This window comes from Sycon ciliatum, chromosome 3 (assembly GCF_964019385.1).
Source record: "Sycon ciliatum chromosome 3, ocSycCili1.1, whole genome shotgun sequence".
Taxonomy (NCBI): Eukaryota; Metazoa; Porifera; class Calcarea; order Leucosolenida; family Sycettidae; genus Sycon; species Sycon ciliatum.
The window spans coordinates 12074035-12097686 of NC_088645.1; the positions used below are offsets into that span (position 1 = coordinate 12074035).

The window sequence follows — 23652 nt, forward strand, 5'->3', positions numbered from 1 at the left end:
CCTCCGTATGATTTGTTTATGTGGGCAATATGCGACCTCAATAAACTGTTGAACGGTATCTTTCGGCTGTTGATTAATATAGTCGGCTTTAGAGTGCATGGAGGAGGAGAGTTAGTTTCTAATATGCCACCTGTTCATATTATTATTGTAGCACGTCTTGGACCTTGACGCTATAATTTTTCGTCTGCTTTTTCTTCATTTTCTTCCTGCCTCTCTTACCAGCTTTTCCATCTCACGTATCTCATCAATCAAGCGAGAATAGGAAACCCCCTCGACACTCGACAGGCGAACAGCCTTTGGGAATAAAAAAAGTTTGAATTCAGGTTAACCGTGATACTTTTTCTGATTGGGTTAGCCACAAAGCAATAGAGTTTAAAAGTTTGGGTCAATCGGTCCCGACGGTGGTTCCGGAGTTATAGTGGATTGTAAGTGCGTCAATTACCAAAATTGAATATGAAGTTGCATGAAATTAATTGCAGCAACGATTAATTTCCCCAAAGTCAATTGTTTGCGCTATTTTCATCAATTATTATTTCGATCGTAGCGCTCTGATTTTTTGACGCGAGCTAGACTGTACATCATGGTACATTGTAGATGACCTCCTAGATCCTCTGCTCTGTGATTCATTGCCTTGGCAATCATTTCCAAAATGGCTGCCCTTCATGACTTACGAGTGCTAGACAGTCAGCTGACATCAAAATAAAATTTGTCAGCGAAGTGTCAGCAAAGCAAATTGTTGTAGCTTGGTTTCATCAAGGCTTGTCGGTGTTGAGATTGCTGGAGACGTAAGCCGTGGTGGATCATCTGCCATGGGTAACAAACGCAAGAGTAGGGTTTTCAGCAGACCAAAGAAGTGCCTCCCCGCGCGGAAAAGGACTGTCTTGGCTCGTGATGAGCCGGGGCTGCCCACAACTGAAGATGGTGATTTGGACGTTTTCGTCGCAGCATCTGAGGATGTTGCAAATCAATCTTCCGTGGCATCTGATTCTTGTACTGGTTATTCAAGCGATGAGGTTATGTCCAGCGACGAGCTCTGATGATAATGATGATGATGATGATGATGATGACAGTTCGGACGAGCACAACAGTGGTAGCCGAATCGTCCACTTGCAATCTCTGACACGTCTTCTTGGCTCATCATGTGTCTGTGCCAATTGCCAGACTGGGTCATTGCGCGTCCTGAAGTCGACTCGATATGGCCTAGCCTCAGTTCTTGAGCTCACCTGTGATCACTGTGGACATGTGTTTGAAGGTCGCCTTGCTGAAAAACAAACACCAATGCGATTTTATGATGCGAACAGACCTTCAGCAATGGCCACGCGGATGATTGGCAAGGGAAAAGAAGCGCTGAGGATGTTCTGTGCCATGATGGACATGCCCGAGCCCAAGTACGGACAGTCGTTCCAGTCTCACTGTTCAGCATTGCATGATGCAGTAGTTGAAGGTGGGACAAATACTTTATTATAAGCATGCGACATCATGCTGGAGAGTTGCTGGCTATGTGGCAAGCAAGTAGATCTGACCATCCGTCACACATGGCAGTAAGCACTGACGGCACATGGATGCAGCGTGGGTACTCTTCTGTGTTTGGTGTCCAAACAGTAATTGCGCACGACACACTCAACGTGGCGGATGTGGAGGTGTTATCGAAGCATTGCAACCATTGCAAGGTTTGGGGGGGGGGGGGGGACGCGACACGAAGACAGTCACGGCAGCGGAGTTTGCCACCTGGAAGGCTGCACATGCTGACAACTGCGACATCAACACCAATGTATCATCGCCAGCCATGGAGACTGCAGCAGTAGGGAAGATTTGGAATTGATCTGAGGCTCCCAATGGCCTTCGCTACACATCCTACATTGGTGATGGTGATTCGAAGGGATTTCTTGCTGTGACTTAACAGAAGCCGTGCTGTGACGTGATGATCGAGAAAGAAGAGTGCATTGGACATGTTCGAAAGCGACTGGGAAAAAACCTTCGAGATCTTCGCCAGCGTCTTGGTACCAAGAAACTCAGTGATGGTAAGCCAATAGATGACTTGCACAAAGATCCGAGCCGAGAGTGAGACGGGGCAAGTCTCACCTGCCTGAGTGCACCCTGTATACCCAGGCTACACTACGGCCACCCCACACTGCCTGTAGTGTACTGCTTTTGTCAGCATGACAGAACGGTACACAGCATGTACGTGCAGCATCTGATGGTTCTGTGGTATTCAGTAAAACAACAAAACAAAAAACTTAAAAAAACCATGTACATGGCATTGTCACTACAGTCCATTTCAAAACTATAGACGCGTACCTAGGCAAAAACCGTTATGCCAGCATCTATACCACATAAAATCTGTGATCACTTTGTGCATAAATTTTTCCAAATTGGGCGTCTGTTATCCAATCCTTCAGAAACTATATGAGAGTAATTGTGGAGCGATCCTGAGCAATATTCCGAAATATATTCTCAAAAAGTTCCAGCCAAATTTGAAATATATCAAAAACCCTACGCGTCTATAGTTTTGAAATGCACTGTAGTAGTACTTCACTGTCTTCGGCAGCTCATGAGCCATGGTAACTCTTGTCTTATTTTTCTGTGGGACAGTTAGCTAAACTGTCTTACCAAAACACAGTGAGCATAAAGGTATCCTAGGCGCTAGGCCTTTCCCAAATCGGCCGGCCGAAAAGTTCGCCGAAAAGTAGCCTTTTCAGAAAATCGCCGATCTTTTGGCCGAATTCTGAGATTTTACCAAGAAATCGCCGAATATACACCTGTACATGTTTTGCAGGGTCGTGGGCAACTGGGCATGCATGACCGCTTGTGCCCGCCTGCGTCACGGCCCGTGAGCATTTCCCAATCGGCCGGCCGAAGATAGAGGTTTTGAAGAAATCACCGATCTTTTAGCTGAATACGCTATTTTCGCACTGAGTTTGCCGAAAATTGATGTTTTAGTGCCTCAATAGCATGCAAATACAATTTCTGTAGCCATTATCTGCGAAAGGTGGCTGCAACTTTAGAGCCGAATTTCCACCTTTTACAGAAATTTTCAGCCGATTCTGGCGATTTTTTCAGCCGATCGAAAAGCCGAATAGGCCAAAATAAATGGCCGATTTGGGAAAGGCCCACTAGGCGCAACCCACAATATGGCATCTGAGAACAGCAAGTGTTGCAGGATATGCAAGAGGCTCCCAAGAAGCCGTCAAGTGTCATGCTACCCGCCGCCATCAGAAGAACAAAGGAAAACTGTGCTAGCCAAGTTCATATTCAATGTAAGGCTAACAACGTAGGGGAGCCTGTTGGGACGGCTTTGGTGAGCTGAAACATCGTGAACGATTCGCACAGCACAACAAGCATGCAGCAGTTATTGCAACGGTTAGCGTCGATGGACGGTCCATGGCCCTTGGGGTTGACGTTTCAGGACTTCCTTTCCCTCATTTCTTCTCAAATAAAGCGGAATCACGCTGATAATACCAGTCTGTTATGAAGACCAAGAAAGCAGCCATGGACGTTGTGCCATTCTAAAGGAACAATAGGTAAACGATAAAACAGTTCATCTGAAAAACTCATAAATGCAGCAAATGATAATCCTAGCTTGGTGAAGCCCAACTCCGTCATGTGAGCCATCGGTGAGGCATCATGGAAAGCATAGTGTTCGAAATGCTGAAATTTGAAAAGTTGAAGCTGTGTTCGTTGCCACATGACGCCATCGCCTGTTCACATTCAAAATGTAGCCATTTTTACGCTTGTATCCCTGTGCACAGCATGGAAGGTTGAGCAGATTCAACACTTCCATCCCTTCTCGATCTGTACAGTAGTGCGGTTGCGTTCCTGTCCCTGACATTCACATTCGTCGCGGCTAACCAGCATCGTGAGCACTCCAATGGTTCTCGCTACTCCTTACATAGCGTCCTGGCGTGCCCCGTCAAAATGTGAACTACTGTAGGTAATGGAGCCAGTATGTGATGAAGCCACATTCAAGGTGAATGCACCGTTTGATGATGCTCCAACAAGTCCTTTCATCGTTGCATGCGGAATTTGTAAGAAGAGAAGTGCCCAACTGCAGGTCCAACGCAGAAGGTACCTCACAGCGCAGTTCTGTTACATCCACAATGGTTGCAAAGCTATGTCTCTGGCCTAAGTCCAGTCTAGATACAGTTGCTCAGAGTCAGGGCTGATGAAATGTTCATATCGGAACAAGTGAGACTTCAACAGTAGCTAGTACTACATCAGGCCTGAGGACTTCGCAGCGTTTCTCCAGCACACTTGTTCTCTCCTTCAACTCAGATACTACTTGAAGTACTACTAAACGCCATCTAGCTCTCACACTCAGTCCTTCCACCCTTCATTTTCGTGGTTTGGACTTCTACTCGTGACTCGGCAGGTTCCTGGCCTCTCCGCAGTCTGTCCTCACGAGAGGGTCACTCCGGAGGACGGGAATCGAGTTCGACGTCGACAAACTTTCGTTGTACTTGACTTCGATTCCACTGCGGCCCGGGCCGGGAAAGCAGTCACACTCCAGGACCACGACGTGCTTGCTGCATGCCTACACTACCGTATTTCCAATGAATTAATATTCCCTCATTCAAACTCATCTCGATATGGCATGAATCGAGTTTTCTGCCTTCCGGTTCGGAAAGGAACGTATGGAATGGGAGCCTCAGTGCCATCTCTCGTCGGTTGGTGAATTCAGGAGCGCAGCAGCGCTTCGGCACGACGGTACAAGCCAAATGAAAACAACTCTAGCCAAAACACTAGTCGTCAGTGTTCGTCAGGCAAAAAGCAAAACTCTCAACTCAAAAGGACGGGAAGTCAGAGTCAGAAGGTCCACTTGCCCCGTCTCGAACCCAGGCAATCTTTGTGCAAGTCATATATTGCGGGACGAGGCCGGTTGACAGAGAAGAGGATCGATTCGCTGCAACACTATTACGGTGATGCTATCAAGTCGGGTGCGGGTAGTGTTTCAGAAATGGCCAGGGCCATGTGGGCATCACTCTGCCACAGTTTCTCAACAGATGACAAGCGCAGACACGAGTTCTGTCCACCAGGCCTCAACTCGTGGTGTGGCTGGCAGCGAGATAAGGCTGGGTCAGGGAAAGTCTACGAGCATCATGATTCCTTGCCGAAGGCGGTCATGGATGAGCTGAAGCAGGTGTACCAACGACTGACGGAGAAGGATCTACTACAGCGGGGTGCTAGATCGGCCACGCAAAACGTCAACGAGAGTCGGAATGGCATGATCTGGGGCTTGTGCCCGAAGGAGTCTTTCTGCGGCAAGCCCACAGTGGAAACAGCTGTGCATCTTGCGGTTCTCATCTACAATGATGGACACGAGAAGCTTGGCGATGTGCTCGCTGCGATGGGTTGTGAGCAGACCCCTTCATCAGCTGCCTTCCTGCAAAAATTCAATTCTGAAAGCAGGTACCATGCCAGGAGGAAGTCCTCAGAAGACCAGAAGAGTGCCAGGAAGAAGAGGCGTGCACGTCCACGATTCATGCCTGCGATGCTGTACCGCTGCTTTGCATGTCATGATTGGAAGCTGTAGCCTTAGTAAAAACCCAAAAAACACCCAAAAAAACATAAACAAGAGGGGTTATGCGGACAAGGCTAAAGAGACGGAATTGCGCGGAAGGTGTTACGTATTGTCCTGGTGGTTTTGAGTGCTAAACGTTGCCCATTTTGGGGGGTACCGGGAGACCTTCGGTACACCATAATCTCCAGTTTGGTATGTCCAAATCCAGTAAACTGTATTATGTATTCATATCTACGTCCAATGTCCGAGGTGCTTACGTCTCTACTTTTGAAGATTGTTGAATTTCAATTCTTTATTCTCACGATGGCACCATCGCCAATAGGATTTTTTTTTGTCACATCTTCTGACTTAAGGGCACAGAAATATAATTGGACCAACTATGCGTTCTTTACGTGATTTCTTTATGTGTGTGTCAGCCTGATTCTTTACATCTAGAAGCATAGATCTCTTCGTGAGCATCTAGTGTTGAGCAAGAACGCTCATTATGTAACATAAATATCTGGCTAATAGGCATGGGCGGGTAATGGTTGTTATTTGCTGTGATAATACTAAAGGCAATGCTCATAATTATGAGGATATAAGGCCACATATAATGCTCAAACTACTCTATAATGCCAGCTTGAAAGTTGGAAAAGTCGATTAAAGAAGGCTGTCTTGGATCAAGGCCAAAGCGTAGAAGAAAAAAACTTAAACAGCAGTGAGCATGTTGTCTGAAACAATCCACTGAGAAGGTTGATTTGCAACGTCAAGTCTCCGGACGAAGCCGGATGGGGTCAGATGCACGATTTTCGGAACTGAACCTAGCCAGCTTCATGCATGACACCGTTGTCGACCGGCAATTTTTATGCTTGAAATGCCAATTTTGCATGCGAAATGGTTTTATAATGTCAGCATTATGCCACCTGGAAAAAGGGACTATAATGCCAGCCATAATGCTAGCATTACCCACCCATGCCTACTGGCTATTGCTAAAAGCCTTGCAGAAAACTTGTGCCAAAAAAATGTTGACCGCATTTTTGCGGTTTTCTTGTTTGGCGTGTCCAGCATCCTGTTCTCCATGTCGAAATGCATGTGTGGTGGTTGTTCAAGTGTTCTTTATTCCCGTAGCTATGCAGAAGACGTTACTTCAGTAACGTCTTGCGCTAGCCAGGGTCCACACAGCTTTAATTCCCGTAGCTATGCAGAAGACGTTACTTCAGTAACGTCTGGCGCTAGCCAGGGTCCACACAGCTTTTTCGTTTGTTTGTGTCGTGCACGCCTGGCGCTATCCCGTATCTGTCCCGTACCGTACCATCAAGAGAAGGAGTATAATGTATAGCAGTTGGTTCACATAAGCAAAATCGGCGCCGCAAGACATCGCAAGACATCGGAAGACATCGGCGGTGAGCCAGCTCCCGATCCGTTGCGCATACGGTTCGAGTACCAAATCTACTACAAAGTAGTACAGAATGTGCCGAAATGCTACGACAGGTTTGCCAATTGAAGCTTGAATTCTTTGTTTCTTCAGTAGTTCAAGGTTCAAGGTGATGGCCACTGGGTGCTACCTTTTATTGGAGATCATGAAACTGCTTCTACACATTGTATTGCAGTGTAGTAAACAATGGCGTCGAAATTATGCATGTAAACGTTGATGAAGTCACAAGAACTTGTCAATGTATCCATCGTATTTTTTATTTGTTTCAATTGTATTAATTTTGTCTCATAAGTTGCACAACAGTCAAGCAGATCATCCGAGAAGGACGGGTTGGTATGCTGACTTATTTGCCACCTTCAAGCGATTACAAGAATGGCGAACGAACCTCATCTCTAGCTTCAATTTAGGAAAATTTAGGACGAGCCTTGGTTTGAAATTTAGACAAAGCCTGGCTTCCGGCAGCCGGCGATCACCGGCGCAAACGGTTCACAAACCACTTTTGGTCAAAATCGTACGGGATCGGTGCCGGGGCAGATCCCCTCATCCATAATTCTTCCTAAAGCTGGCACCTACTTTCATAAATCAACCCTTTTTTCTTTGAGTGTTGCTTGGAATAAACTTCCTGAAGATATTCGTTCACTCTCTACAACAGCATTGCTGTTCGTCGGTATCATTCGCAATCTATGTTTTCTTTGAAAGGTATTCCTGACTTTTATGTCTAAGCTAACCACATGTATGATAGTTTCAATAGTTTGTGTATATGTCAGTTATAGTAGTCCGCAATGCTGCTTTTCTAATTCTCAATGCAATGTACTACCCGAAGTACTGAATTTACTTCTTTGTACTCTATATTCTAATGTATCTTCCACTTCTTCTCCCCTACGAACATACTTTCTCATTTTCCATACTTACTTAGGAGACTCCCTTCGATAGGCATCTATTTGCCTCTGGAGGATCCGTGAAATAAAAATCAATCAATCAATCAAATCGCAAAAATTGGGCACTGTCCAACTTTGCCGGCGGTCCCATGCGATATTTTACTGTATGATTTTGTTACGACTGCACTGGTTCACATAATCGCAATGCGCCGGGAGAGGTTCCCGATGACTCCCGGCGCGTACCGGCGATATGTGAACCAACCGTAAAGCGGTCAGCACCATGAAATGAGAGACTGTAGAGGCCTGGCATAATGTATGCAAAGTGTATCGGGGCAATGCATGCAGGGCGATAGTGCAGTAACGTCTGGCGCTAGAAAGGGTCCACAAAAACTTCCTCCGTTAACAAAAACTTCGTGATGGATTTTGATGTATTATATCTAAACGCTTAGAACAACTTTCCTTAGCCACGAAACTCACGTCGGACTACAGACTTCTGAAAGAATGCATGGTCAATCAGCATTCGAATCTGGGCTTTGCGCAGGTTGAACAAGAACATGAATTCAGAATTTTTTGATTGCGCCGTGCTATCGGAGCAGCTGCTTGTTCACTCGCTCATTGTGTAGGCTCGAAGCTCCGTTCCAACGCTCTCTATCACTCTCAAACTCAGTGCTAGAGTAGTAGAGAGCCGAAGGTGCGGTTCTACTATCATGCATGATGAGCTAGTCAAAAAAGCATAGCGTAGGGCCCTGAGCTTCCAAGCTCTCTCGTTATCTGACCAGCACGTGTGGAACATTTGGTGCAAACACAATGAGGGATGCCAATGTTACAGGCATTTGACTGCATTTATGTTATTGGCTAAGCCGCCTTCCCGCTGTGAGTGTTCCAAAATGCACGGGTCGTCGACGACCGAAAATCCGAATGTTCAAAGTTAGTAGACTCGGTTGGAGAGCCACGGATAAGACGAAAAGGGGACCAAAGAGGTGCAAGGTACATGTACGATCTTCGCTCCTGCTCTTGTAGTAGTTGAGCACTCTTATGTCGGGTAGTGCCTTTGCTGTGTGCATTAAGCAGAGCTCACTGACTTGTCAGTTTGAGCACTCCGTCAAGGTACGTTCGGGCCTGATTGGAATTTTTTTGTTTTCTTTGCCATCAGGTTCGGCCTCATTTCCTCTGTGCTGCGCTGATGAGTTCACAAAGAACGAAACAGCATGCTGTCCGCAGGGTTGCGGTACATGTATGCTAGAATATCCACTAACACCACCAGTTACTTCTAAGATCTAAGTTCTACGCCATGGTAATAATAATGTGCTTCCGCCAACGTCCTTCACCGACTTTCAGCTTGTGCTTGTCCTGGTTGCGCTCACCTTCGCACCGATATGTATGTTATTACCATAACGGAAGAATGAAAGCCGTTTCGGAGAAAGAAATTCCAAAGGTATGAATAAAACAATTGATGCCGACATAATAATCGCACCTTTCCGTCAAACCAATGAACTAACGAAATAAAAATACAATACCTCGGATGTTGAGTTATTAACTATTTAATAGAAGAGAAAGGACAAATAAGTTACGACTCATAACTAAAAGTCCGCCAAGGTAGCTATATCTTACACAGTGAAGTAGTGCGACAACAAGGCACAAGACGGACAGGGATAGTGGTAGCAGTAGTACAATCATGTAGTAGTAGTAGTTTATATTATTTTACTTGGGTATACCCAACAGGCCTATGGCCTTCTTACAGGGTGCTCAAGGAGATATTGTGAGCAGCTAGCGCGAAAAGCAGGCAAGGTACGCTAGGGTCGAATGATATTGAGACATTCAACCACCTAACACCTAGAGCCAACACATCTACGAAGCGCAAACCAACAACCTTCCAACTTGGAAGGCGAAGATGTTGGGTGGTCTGTTGCCTTGCGTGGTCGACTTGTAGTAGATCGGTTCGTCCAATGGTCTTACTAGTCTCGCCATTATCATTTGGCAACGTTTCACATTCTTTGCTCGTGCACACCTTCGTGGCGCATCCCTTGCCCTCATTGGAACTTTCCGCACATGAGCCTTCCAAGCTGGACGGTTGTTTGTATTTGTATAATTAATTTAAAGGATTCCCCAGAGGCCGTTTAGGACTATCGACGGGTCTCCATTCTGTGCAGTTAGGATGAGAAGTGTTGGTTTGCGCTTCTTAGATGTGTTGGAGCTAGGTGCCAGGTCATTGAATGCTATAATAATTGTATTTGTCAGTTTTGTGCCTTGATGCTGCACTAGCTGAGTAGATGAATAAGATGTTTTTTTCAAATCTGTGGACAGCAACTGTTTCGCTCTGTTAGAGCTCCTCAGCACAGCTCAGAGGACCGAAGCGCAGCTCTTCGCAATGAAATACGTTTCCGTGAAGCAAAGCATTTTTATAAAGAGCTGCAAACCCCGCCAAGAGTGCTCGAAATGCTCCAAGAGCAGTGAGCGTTGTACAAGATGTTATAAGATCTTTTTCCATTTTTATTATTGCCTAGGAACTGTGGCATCATTCATGATCCACAGCAAGAAAGCAGCAATGCATGTACCTATGATGAAGTAAGAAAAAGCTAGTAGTACCGCATCCCGTCTAGAATGCGCAAACCAAGAGCCCTCTAACTATCACTTGGAAGGTACTGTTATGAAATATCATAAGAACGGGGGAAGGTGAACGCACTCAAGACGAGAACAAGCTAAACATCACAGCGAAATAAGAATGATAGCTATGACAAAGTGATGACGAAGGACTAAGGACCATGGCACAGGACGGCCACGGTTCACTTCGAAAACTCGAAACAACAATAACCCAACCAATTTACTTGGGTGCTTTGTTTGATATGGCTACATTTATCCAGCTTTCATTTTTATGAGAGCAGTCGATAGCAGCAAGAGTCCTGGATTGTACAGGTGGGTAGTATAGTAGTAGTAGCAGTAGTAGATTTATTATTATACTAGGGGAGTCCCAACATGCATTGCCTTTTTACTGGGAACCCTAGGTGAATTGTTTCCATGTTTACATACAGAGTAAGAGACGGGGCCTGACGGCAGTCAGTGGGAAGTATGATGTCATAGACTTGCAGTGAAAGAAAGGTTTCATTTTTACGGTAATGGCACCGATCCAGGGAGTTGTATACATGTTCTATACAACTCCCTGCACTGATCGTATGATCTGCCATACGCGTCTGTACGTGCCGGACTCTGTAGTGGGTAGTAACCTGGCACTCTGCGAGCACACCAGAGTATGGTGGAGATGACACACCGCTCTTCATACATGTACCCGTACATGCAAGCAGCACAATGGCGTACAATAAGGGTTGTATGATGTGGTTGTATGATGTGGTTGTATGATGCGGTTGTACTCGTTTACTCACCAGCATCGTCCACACGTTGATACACATTCACACTGTCTGCCCTCTTCAGACCAGGCGAGAAATTCGCTTTCAGAATCTGTCAGGCCACCGAAGACTGAAGCGAAAATGGGGATCAGGCGCATTGTAAAGACCAAGGCCAAGGTCATGGTGTACCAGAACCCTATCTGGGTGTTGCATTCTGCGTGTGCAGATCCAAGCGAAGTGTCCCTCGTCTACGACTCGGATAGGAAGGAAGCAACACTCCTGGCCAAGGACCCCGCTACTGGCGCAATAACGCTTACGCAGAATGTCAAGGGATGCGGCTATACTCAACCGGTGGACAGATTTCACCAGTTCAAGGACGTTTCGGGGCACATCCTTGGATTTAGGTTCCAAACGGACGAAGACACCGCCGAGTTTCTCAAGCATGTTAAGCAGTATCGAGCACGGGTGGATGAAGAATCTACAGCCGCATCGGCCGGGTCATCAGGTGCCAGTTCCCGCCGTCAGAAACGTGCCGCCCCACAGCCACCTGGAACAGGAGGCTGCTCATCATCATCATCAGCAGCAGCAGCAGTAGCTGCAGCAACAGAAACTGGTGTTGCACCGGATGGTGGACTTGTACCAGCAGCAATTATAGCCCAAAAAAGATTGGAAGCAGCCGTTCTAAGACCGATACGTGTACATATTCCCGAGTGTGAACAGCTCAGGCCCATTCCATTGCCGAAAAAGGAGCGCCATGCGCAACGGCTATCACAATTAACCGCTCAGCCAGATAACTTCTCTACCACCCTCACAGCAGAGCGCACGACACAGATTGCAATTGTAGCCTCACAAGTCGATCTTGATGCTACTAACGTACCTGAAGAATCTGCTGTTGCTGGTGCATCGTCGGCCATAACATCACATAGAATGGAAACCTCTAGTTTACCGTCGCCACTCCCCGGAAGCCCAGTTCCTGATTCCACGCCCAAGAGCCAATCGCGCCCCGAAAGCCTAGGTCCAGTTGCCAGGGCCCTGGCGGAACTGGCAAGACCAGCACCTGCGCCAGTTCCGCTCGTTGTCGATTCTTCACCATCTCCTGCACCAGCAGCTCTGGCTCCACCCCCGGTTCCCGCAAGTGGTCCGCCGGCGCCGCCGCCACCGCTTCCAGCCGATCTCTTCGATGTCCCGGATCTTCAATTGAAGATCAAGAAGACAGCCAAACAAGCCCAGGCGCTCAAGCAGGCGAGGACGGCGCAGACAATGATAGATCAGCTTAACGAAAATATCAGAATGAGAAATCTGCGCGTTCATCCTCAAAGCGAAGACGAAGATGACAGAGCGGCCGAATATGAGGATGATTACGGTGGCCAAGCCGATCAACCAGCGCCAGCAGTAGCTCCTAAGCCCGCCACAGCTCCTAAGCCCGTCGTAGCTACGAAGAACGAGAAGCCGAAAGAAGAACCACAGGAGCCAAAGGCAAGAAAGCCATCCGAGGTAAGAGCAGCTGCCAAAGCCGCGAAACCTGTCACTGCCACCGAGCTCCAGAACATGAAAGCTGAAATAATGGAAGAAGTTAAGCAGATGATGGCCGATCTAAAGAAGGAATTGTTAGATGCCATTGAGGGCCAATATCCAGAGGAGGAAGACTGAGATAATGGAAGAAGTTCGGAAGATGAAGGACCAGCTAAAGAAGGCCATGTTAGATGCCATTAATGATCGCTTGTCTGACTATCTTTACTAAACGTTTTCTGTGTTAGCATCCATCATATGTATAATATTACCCTTGTCCCTGTAATGACGTTTTAGATCATCATTTTTTTGTCGTGACATAAGCCTCATTAGCCTTCCAAATAGAGTTTGTGTTGAGTGCCAATAGCAATAAATCCCTTGCATCCAGTGCACTACAGTGTACATTGTAAGACCCATCAGCCTTTCCGAAGGCATAATGAGGTGTGAGCAATGGACACAACTTTATGTACTCTAGTATGTTATTTCGTTACTCTGTATTATACAGTATTACGCCTTGATCCTTGAAGGGTGGTGGCGTTCCTACGGATGCGGAAAACCCGGCTTCCAGCCGAGTCTCACGCGAACCGTGACATTTTTAATTTTGTATTACGCAAGAGAAATTGTAAGCTGCGTAATCGAGTACATGTAGTGTGCTTCACTGTCCGAAGAGCGCTTAATACCTGGATTATAAATCGTAACCATTATTTCGTATTACAAATCGTGTTTCAATAATCCCCATGCATGGCACTAGGTAACTTGTGATAGGTCGGTGCATGATATCTATTCTGCAGTATTTGAATGAGGGCATTGTTCCTCTTGCATTGAAGCTGCAACAAAAAAGAAAAAAATTGTCGTATTATAGTCAAGTACAATCATGCATGTCCGCGGCTTTTGACACTCCGTAGGCCTACGTCAACTGTCTGTACAATGTCAGAGCTGTATCAATATTACAGTACAGTACTCAGCAGTTTTCGAGTTTTATTTGTTGAAGTAAATTGTTGACCGTTCTTTTATTTTTATAGTGAAGAAAGAAGGACCAAGAACCTACAAGTTACGCTACAATGTCCACTAACACACCCAGTTACTAAACACTAAGCTCATGGGATAACATTGCATGACACTGACCGACGGTACTGACTTTTTTTTGGACTGTTTTGATATTTTCTGTTTCGCCTTTTCTGTAGTTGCATGCGTATAAGCACCTCATTCCCGCTCGTGCCTCCTTCTTTATTCCATTTGGCAAATGCTGATTTTATCTCTTAATTTGCTGGCCAAAATCCTGTATACGAGTATAGGCCCGATTTGAAAATGTGTGCCTTTTATGCCGTTGTTTTTGGTCGTCACGACCAAGAATAACGGCATAATGGTTTTCATGGAAGTTGTAAATATGTTTGAGGCATGAATGTTTACATTTTAGATTCATAGGGCGATAATATTTCTGATGAATACCCATTTTCAGCAAGAATTGGAAATTTGAGCATAATTTTTCAGCTGCTGTCATGGAAAGGTTAGAAGCAGTGAATGTGCAGAAGAACATTGCAGGTGTGGCACGGGGTATAGCAGCTTATGCTTCTCGCTCCTTCCCGTTTTCTATCGCTTCGGTATGGAACAGCTAGCCAAGCGAAAAATGGTTAGGGCACCACTCAGCTTGAAGCGGCTCCACACCTTCAAGAAAGACGTCCATAAGCACCTCACCCACCAACCCCGGATGATGGCTAATGACTTGTACGGTTGCACTGCTCTGGTAATGTAAACAGGGAACGTTTATACTGTACATTGTTCGTGGTTAAGGCTGAACCTAAAAGGCGCTGACAAGGTTTTCAACCCAAAGGCAGCTCACAACACGTGCCACATAATTATACTGATGGCACTTGGCTCTTTTCCCTCTCGCAGGGGACCGACCAGGGTCAGTTTCTAGAACTTACTACCAGAGGTGAAAGAATGTGATCAATTTTGAGAGGATTGGGAGAACTCCAAATTCATAGGATCATCCGGGGAAGTGAACTGTCTGGAAAGAGAAGTGAGCTGCCTGAAAACGGAGCCTGGCGGGTCTGGCATTTTTTCTGGAGGAGGGAAAAGACCCAAAATGCCATTAGTATGTGGGGCGCGTGTTGTGAGCTGCCTTTGGAGTGAAAAACGTGTCAGCGCCTTCTCGGTTCGGCCTGGTCCCATAGCTCTGATGCAGTGATGGATAGAGCTAATGACTAGCTACATGTACATGTAGAGTCGGGGATGTAGTCCTGGTGGGTCTGGCATTTTTTCTCTTTCCAGGCAGTTCACTCCCTCAACTGGTTCTTTGAATTTGGAGTTCTCTCAATCCTCTCAAAATTGATCACTTTCTTTCATCTCTGGTAGTAAGTTCCAGAAACTGACCGTGTTTGGTCCCTTGGGAGAGGGGAAAAGACCCGAGTGTCATCAGTATGTGTGGCACGTGTGGTGAGCTGCTTGTTGTGAAAATGATGTGTTTTTTTCCTGTGTGATGGCATTCCCCGAACTGTCTCGTCTAGTCGCGTGCATGTGTGATATGACTATGAGCATGCGTGATTTCGTAGTCGAGAAGCCTTTTGTCAGTCTTCCTGTTCGTCCCTTTCAGTGTAGTCTTCGTTTCCGTAATGTCAAAATATATAATGTAAAACAAAACCAGTCTTGTCCTTTGCGTCCTGCGTCCCGGGGAACGGAATGGCTGTGATTCCGTTACAACGTGGTGCCGAAACCCGGGTCGTAGAGGATGAGTTAGTCTGTAGTGAGTCTGTTCGTCGTCGTCGTCGTCAACAACTAAGTAACTTTGAAGTCGCTGGTCCCTACCTCTTTGTGTCTTAGCCTCTAGAACCGCTAGTGCTTCAGTACCTTCTTTTTCTGCACGATTGCCTTGTTTGTAAGTTCTCACCTCTTTTCTGCACCATTGCCTTATGCTCTATTTATGTGCACCATTGCCTTCCGGAACGCTGTATTTTTGTTCTCGCATCCTTTCTGGACATTTGTCTCCAGAAACGCTTTATCTGTAATCGTCAGGGAAATCTCGCATAAGAACTAAACTATCGTAATCCGTCATCATCATTATTCATTTTCTCATATCTTTCTCATATATATTCATATCGCAGATTTCGCTATGATACGCGTCGCCTATGACACCCCTCGGAATTTCCCACCTTGCTCCCCCTTATGTTCTGGCTGCCCGTTTTGGATCCATCAGTTGCCTGATGATCGTAGAGATACGTGAAACTCGGAGTTGTGACAAAGCTTCCAAACTCTCTCTCTTGTGTATCGCAGATTTCTCGCTTTTGGTAGGAATCGGAGAATCCCCTCTCCGGTGAGAAGGCAGGATTGCCTGTGCCCTGAACGAATTGAAATAAAAGAATACAACAACAAGTAAAAGTAAGCGTAGGAGCGGAGGAGATGAGGAGCTGGTGGGAGAGCAAGACGATGGAAAGGAGGCAGAGGAGGTGGTGGACTGAAACTGAGGCTGGGGACTGGAGCCTGAGATGGCAGGTATCGCATGGAGCGTGTGGCTGTGGCTCGCCAGAGGCCAGTGGACAAGTCTTGCATCACGGACTGTGTGTCGTCCTTTGTTGTTCGTCTTGTTTTTGTCTTGCTCACTGTGTTGTTTGATCGTGTTTCTCTCCCTTCTCAGTTGGTTGCTTTTTGCTCTGTTGTTGGGTTTGGTTGTTGTCGTTCTGTTGCTCTTCTCGTCGTTCTGTTGTTCCCCATTGTTTTGTTTAGTAGATTTATTTCGCGGTAGTCTGTTGTCATTTTTTGTTTTGCTGAAGGTCTAAGGTTTAATGTACAGTATTTTTTATGTGGCGCAGTAGAGTACTAGTGCAGTGGTGGGATAGTGAGCTCTCCTTGAATCAAAAGCCTGAAAGGAGCTGCATATCCTTCTGGATGTTGCCTGCACAGTGTATCCTGCTGAATGAGATCAATTCACCACAGAAGAGAATAATTAGCGATACCGTACGAATTCTGGTATACCGTACGACTATACCCCGTACGCACAATTCCACACACACAAGTGATTTTCAGCTTTTTCCAGCAGGCCAATGGCTAGGGAAATATGTCTGAGCCCGTTATTGTGATACGGAGATTAGGCCACCCCTTTCTTTTTTCGTTGTTTAACGTCCGCGCCCGCCTACCTTTTTGCCTCCGACCGGAAAAAAACAAGAAAGTAGTAAAAAGTAAAGTAAATTATCGTATCCGTTCCCGAAGGGAACTCACGACGGCCGCTAACACCCGATAAACCCTAGCGGCAGATGCAGCGCCTAACGGTGGGGGTGAGTGGGTAAGCCTAACAACCACTGGCACAAGTGCCGAAAACGACCCCATTAGCTGCATCCATGTACCCCTTGTGCCTGGCCACAAGTTCCCAGTTGACTGTGGGTAGCAGCACAGCTGGAAAAACCGCTCCCAGGCAGGACTTGAACCAGGTACCTCTCGTATCTCAATCATGGTCTTTGACCAACCCACTGTGCCTGCCTGGTCAAGTAGTAGTACCAATAATATGCGAAGTTGTAAAAACATGATTGTGTAGTTTCACAGTGTGCCGATCATGACCTTAAACTTATAATCTTGCCTCCCGGGCATGCCTTTGTCTTGTGTTCTTTTTCTTTTTTTGTTGGCTTTTAAATATCGTACGGTGTGTGTCCTAGTAAAAATCCAGATGTAATGAATTCATGATATGCTAACTCCATGCTATATACCTGTTTTGTTGGATTCATCGGATCTAATAAGAAACCCATGGCCACTCTTGATCAATTACAGGCAAGGTTTGCTAGAGCTCTACTGAAAAAGAAAAAAATTGCATTTGATTACACTTCTTCCAAATCTGTCTTAAATTCTAAACGCTCCCTAGAGTCACTAGCCTATCGTCGTCAAATCATCAGTCTCACTACTTTTCACAGATATGTTTTCCGTCATCGTGATTACCTTGCTGATTTCCATTTCAAGATTACGAATAGTGAGCGACGACCAAATAAAATCATTCTTCCCAAATTTAAATCATTGTCTAAGTCTCTCTTCATGTTCCGAACTGCTATTCTATGGAACTGTTTACCCCCCAGTCTAACATCGGAAGCCTCGCTCTATAAGTTCAAAGCTGCCCTCAGGAAATTTACAGCTGACTATGCTTATGCAATCAACGGAATTCCGCCACCTTGCAGTTGATTTTCCCCATTTCTCACCTCATCAATCCCTACTTCTCTTTGTACATACATCTGCATCTACTGTTCTTTCAATCAAATGAACCCCTCGATAGGCACATTGCCTTTGGGTCATTTCATAATAAAAATAATAATAATCAGGCATGTGCTCCAATGTACCATCAAAGAGTGTTGTTCTATGCCTGCAAGTGCCGTTAGACCCAGAAATATTGTATTATATCACATGCTTTACTGGTCAAAATGTTTGATTGGGGTTTCCAGTTTTTGGAATGGGCTTTTGTTTTTTTCGCCCTCCCGTGTACCTTTTCGCGACAAAAAGGACGTTAAACAATGAATTAACAAAGGGTGGCCTTACTAGTAGATACTAGTAGTTTAAAGGGCCCCTGAGACCATCACAGGCATTGCAAAAAGAAGCTGTTCGAAAGCGCTGTTTCACATGGCGTCGTGGTCTATGGAGAACCCTGCCCTGCGCTGCACAGAGACTACCGTACAGAGTATGCATAGTACGGTATGTTGTACGATGTTTGGACTGTGTGCGTACGGTGAATGGATCATGATCGTACGGTACTGATCGCAACAATAGAAGACTGTCTACATGTGCATGCATGGCCAGCTTTATTCTTCGTTGCAGAGGTCTCTTGAGTGAACTGGCTCCCCTACAGCACGCAGCTGAGACATCTAGCTTTGACTGAAAGTTTGAGGTGGTGGAAAAGTCATAAGAACAAAAGCAGTTCGCAATATGAATTTTTACCACTAAGTTTGATATCATCCTTGCAGCATTTGTTCTAAATATTTTGATATTTGATATTGTCCGGATTATCCAAGACCGGGTAGAAGTGCAGTTCGTTCGGCTAAAGCGAATGGTACAGGACGGACAAAGTCAGCTTGCATGTTGAATCGCGTACCCGCAAACGCACCGGCCTGATGCTGGAATGTCCAATGGAGCAGGTCACAGCTCGCAACACCGGCGATGTTCTACGGGACAGCGCCGGGAGACGATGGAAGCAGCTTCGTTCAATGCTAAAGGGGCGCCGCCGGCTACGCTCGTCTGACTGGTCCACTATCGACACTGTGAATCTTCGGACGGATGCAGTTGTGCAGCGCAAGTGCTTCAAGAAATCCTATACGATGCAAACAGTTGCGCCGAAGCAGATGCCCGACTGGCCCAAATCAGTCCGCTCGCAATTATCCGGGATCCGCATGCTGAAAGTGGCGCCTAAGTCCAAGCGAGATGAGATGTACCATGAGCTTTCTCTAGGTCTTCTTCTCTCCGGCTCGCATCACGAGAACATTGCTCGAGTCTATCCTTTCTTCTTCCAGTCTTTTCATCAGTGCGGTTACCTGATGGAAGCCACTCCTGACACGCTGCTCACATACAGCAAGCGTGAGGTCATCAACGGACGAAGTGTGCGAAGTGACCTGCAGGATATCATACGCGGTGCCTGCGAAGGCCTGCAGCTCATCCATCAGTTGGGATTCGTTCATAACGCTATCCAATTGGACACCATCCTCGTCCAGCACTGTCGCGACTCGCTGCCAGTTGGTAAGATTTCCAACTTCTCCTCGTCATTGAAGAACACGACCAAAATATCCAAGGACGAGCTGATGACGTATATCGACACACCAATGGCCGCTCCAGAAATCCTGACGTCCACTGTGGCAGACGGAAGTACCGTGGTCACTCCCAGCCGCAAGATGGATATCTGGGCAATGGGCATTTGCATTTGGCAGGTCTATTCCGGATGCTGTCCCTGGGAACGCGCCGCGTTGGATGGACCTGACGGCTGCTACACGCGCTTTCTGAAATGGTTAGCCATAGGATCGCGTCGTGCCACTACCATGCTGCCCAGCAGCATGGAGAGATTATCTGACGACCTTGTCTATCTCATTTCACAGATGCTCCTGCCTCAAGCTAAGTATAGGTGGGGACTTTGTCAAGTGATTGACTTTCTCGGCGTGGAAACCATATACACAGAAAATGCCCTGGGCACTCACGATACTCTGGGACTCTAACTTTTCATTTCTCTGAACATTATTTTTGTTCGAATGTCTAAAATACTTTATCATCGCACACCTACCGGTACATACATACATGCGTACATGTATGCACCCAGTGGTTGTTTTCTACCCTACTGTATTCTCTACGTTTCTTACTCTTAGATCATTATTTTAGGAACCGATTTCTTTTCTGTAGCGGTGAATTTAACTCCAGTATTAAATTATAAAGACAATAATTATTAGTGACCATGCTCGCAAGTTTAGAGAAAAATACCACACATCATGTTATGTTTTATCTTGGCGCTCTGGTATCATTATACCTCAAGTGCTTAACAATGTCATACTTTGCTAAGAACTGTTGTTGACAGCCGAGGAAGTGAACTCCCAAACGTTTTACATCTAATTGTTTTTGTGTTAACAATGTCATACTTTGCTAAGAACTGTTGTTGACAGCCGAGGAAGTGAACTCCCAAACATTTTACATCTAATTGTTTTTTGTGTTAACAATGTCATACTTTGCTAAGAACTGTTGTTGACAGCTGAGGAAGTGAACTCCCAAACGTTTTACATCTAATTGTTTTTTGTGTTAACAATGTCATACTTTGCTAAGAACTGTTGTTGACAGCCGAGGAAGTGAACTCCCAAACGTTTTACATCTAACTGTTTTTTGTGTTAACAATGTCATACTTTGCTAAGAACTGTTGTTGACAGCCGAGGAAGTGAACTCCCAAACGTTTTACATCTAACTGTTTTTTGTGTTAACAATGTCATACTTTGCTAAGAACTGTTGTTGACAGCCGAGGAAGTGAACTCCCAAACGTTTTACATCTATTATTGTTTTTGTGATGGTTTCAGTATCTTTGAAACGCCCTATGATGACAGTATCAAGGAAGTGCCCTGTTTTGGTTGGTTTGTTTTTAATTATGTCAGTTCGTTGCCTCAACAGTACAAAGTACAAATATCAAGAGGGACGAACGAAAAGAGAAAGTAAAACAGAGCGGAAAGGAAGATGCAACTGAAAGGAAAGAAAAAACGGATAGAAACGGAGAAGGAATGTTGACTGGGTGGATTCATGAACAATTACTAGAGCAGGGCAATACATGAACAGAAGGGGCAAGTCCGTCGATAGTTTTTAATTTTTATTCATGTTTAAAAAATTCCTAGCTTTATTTTACTGGTGAAATACATTTTCAAAAAGGAGGGGATATAGGGATAATTATAGTCAATTTGTCGTCATTTAGAGCGTGCAAAGGTTCTGTAGACAATGATCTAATATTTCACTGCGTTTCAAGTGAGCAGGGCTAGGGAGGGCATTCCACATAAGGGATGCTCTGGAGAAAACGAATCGTACCCTACCATGGATTTATACACGCAAATTGACAAATTCAACGGTGTGTTGTAGTTCCACGAGTTGACCGCTCAGAGGTGGGCAAAGGAAAAAACTGCGTAAGCACGATGCAGGCCGAACAATATGACAAATAAACGTACTAGTAACCGCAATAAATTGATAAATGTATCGACATTCAAGGTGTTTCATTTGAAGAGAATCAGAAGGGGTGGAACAGCAGCATGGTATTAAGTTAAGCACTGCAGGTAACTCGTACAGCTCTACGGAACAAGGTAGACAATCTCTCCCTGGTTTGTGCTTATAGGTGAGATGCGTAAACAGGGAAACAATACTCAAAGTCGGGCTGAATCACACTAAGCCGGTACTGGCGACTGGCAAATGCTGCCATTTGGCGGAAGGTGCGTCGCAACGCGCCTATCTTGCGTGACACCTTGCTGGTGAGGTGATCTACGTGTGGAACAAATGAGAGCTTGTTATCGATAAGGATACCAAGACAGCGAATTACACTCACTTTCCTTAAGGTAGTGCCACCCAGCTCAACAACAACTGGTCGTTGTACGTCAGGAGCATTCTTCGACAAGATTCTCATGACCACGGGTGTTAGCCAACAACTTCTGAGAGGAGAAAATTAATGAATAGCGAATTGAAAGCATTGAGATAAGCAGTCAGGATGAGCATGCAGAGCGTTCGCCCAGGTACGATGCTTTTGACCGCAACTATTGTTTGCATGGGGAACTCGCAACGACATGACTCTTTAATTCCCGTAGCTATGCAGAAGACGTTACTTCAGTAACGTCTGGCGCTAGCCAGGGTCCACACAGCTTTAATTTGGTACCAGGGTCCACACAGCTTTAAGGTGGCTCACGCCTATTTCAAGAAAATTAACAATTGCTCTGAAAATTTGGTGGGCGGTTGCTCTTAGGTAGTGTATGCAAATGGCGAGTTAAAAAAACGGGGTCTCAATGCTAACTTTTGAGATATAGGCGATGACAATTTCACTAAATTGTCAAATTTGTACAGGATTTGTGATGTATAGCGGACGGGTATTTCATCAAGAACCTGATTTACAATCTTCCTCATTTTTTGGTTATTGAATGGACTAACTGTGTACATGCCAATGAGAAAATAAAAAACATATGCTTCAATGCTCAATTTCGCCATATAGGCGCAGAATGTCTTTTTGATAAGTTTGCTTTGGTGCATGTACATGCACACCTACATATCCCATGTACATGTCCATATACATCTACCCTTCTCTACTAGCCCACCCTAACCCTGCAATACACATTGACACAAGTGTACACACACATACCACACACATACCACACACAAACACACACACGCATACATGCAAACACACACACACACACCTGTCCTGTCAAGCCACTACCACTAGGGTCACGTGGGCCCGGAGGGGCAGCAGAGAGTGAGAAAGAGCACGCCACCCGGTGGCGCTCCAGACACACACACGCGCACACACACACACACACACACACACACACACCTTTGGACCTTTGGAAAGCCCATCGCCGAAGGCGATGATAGCTATTAGGCGAGGCAGAACACACACACACACACACACACACACACACACACACACACACACACACACACACACTACTACTACTACAGTTGAACATCGATTATCCGACCACCTCTGGGCAGACAACTGTCAGGCGGTGTTCAGATAAGGCAAATGTTCCGGATAAGAAAAAAACTGTCACTCACACACTTTCAGTGGTTATTACTAGCCGCACGACCTTTTACTTTTTACTTTTCAAAATTTTCGTATTTTTGAATGGCTCACTACATGCACAGTGCGTACTCTACGGCACGTGCGCCCCAAAAAAACTGTTACGGATAATCGAATGGTCGGATAGTCGATGTGCGGATAATCGATGTTCATCTGTACTGCTACTGTAGCATGGTTGCCCAAGGGCCACACCATTCCGAAAGAAGCCGGAGTCATTATCAGGAGCAGAAACGGAGATGACGACTCAGGTCACTCTGTCGACGGAACTGACGGCTGCAGCGAGAACAGCGGACACAATATGACGCTCTGTCAGACTTGGTTGCCCGATGGCCACGGTCGCACATGTGACGTCTGAAACCAGGCACTGACTTGAATTGCCGATTGCATGTCAAACACAAGAGAGAAGCATGGACGCTGAGCGGAATAGATGATGCCGGCGCGGACACTTTCGATGGTTCCAGGGGCAAACAATGATGCACACGCAGGCCACCAAGAGAGTGAAACCACCTTCTGCATGTAGCACCCTGCACAGCACCACGCTGATCCTGGATGGGGAGACTTTGCTCTGCGCCACATTTGTGCCTTGTTTGTCACCTGGCTGGCGAAACGACCGATGGCAGATAAGACAGTCCACCCGCCAGGCAGACCTATCCTGAGCAACCTCATACCAGGCCAGACAGACAGACACACACACACACCCACCACACACACGTGCGCGTAAACAGTGACTAAACACACAC

At 45.9% G+C, this 23652-nt stretch overlaps 1 protein-coding gene across 1 annotated transcript; it reads left to right on the forward strand.

Annotated features, from left to right (window-relative positions):
* The first annotated feature begins 11292 nt into the window (after window positions 1–11292).
* Window positions 11293–12801, forward strand: LOC135812856 (uncharacterized). Its single transcript, XM_065326072.1, has one exon. The coding sequence runs from the start codon at window positions 11293–11295 to the stop codon at window positions 12799–12801; it is 1509 nt and encodes a 502-aa protein (XP_065182144.1).
* The last annotated feature ends 10851 nt before the right edge of the window (window positions 12802–23652 follow it).

What these genes read in the sequence shown, in the direction of transcription:
- LOC135812856 (XM_065326072.1), top strand. Translation starts at nt 11,293, where the DNA reads ATGGGGATCAGGCGCATTGTAAAGACCAAGGCCAAGGTCATGGTGTAC.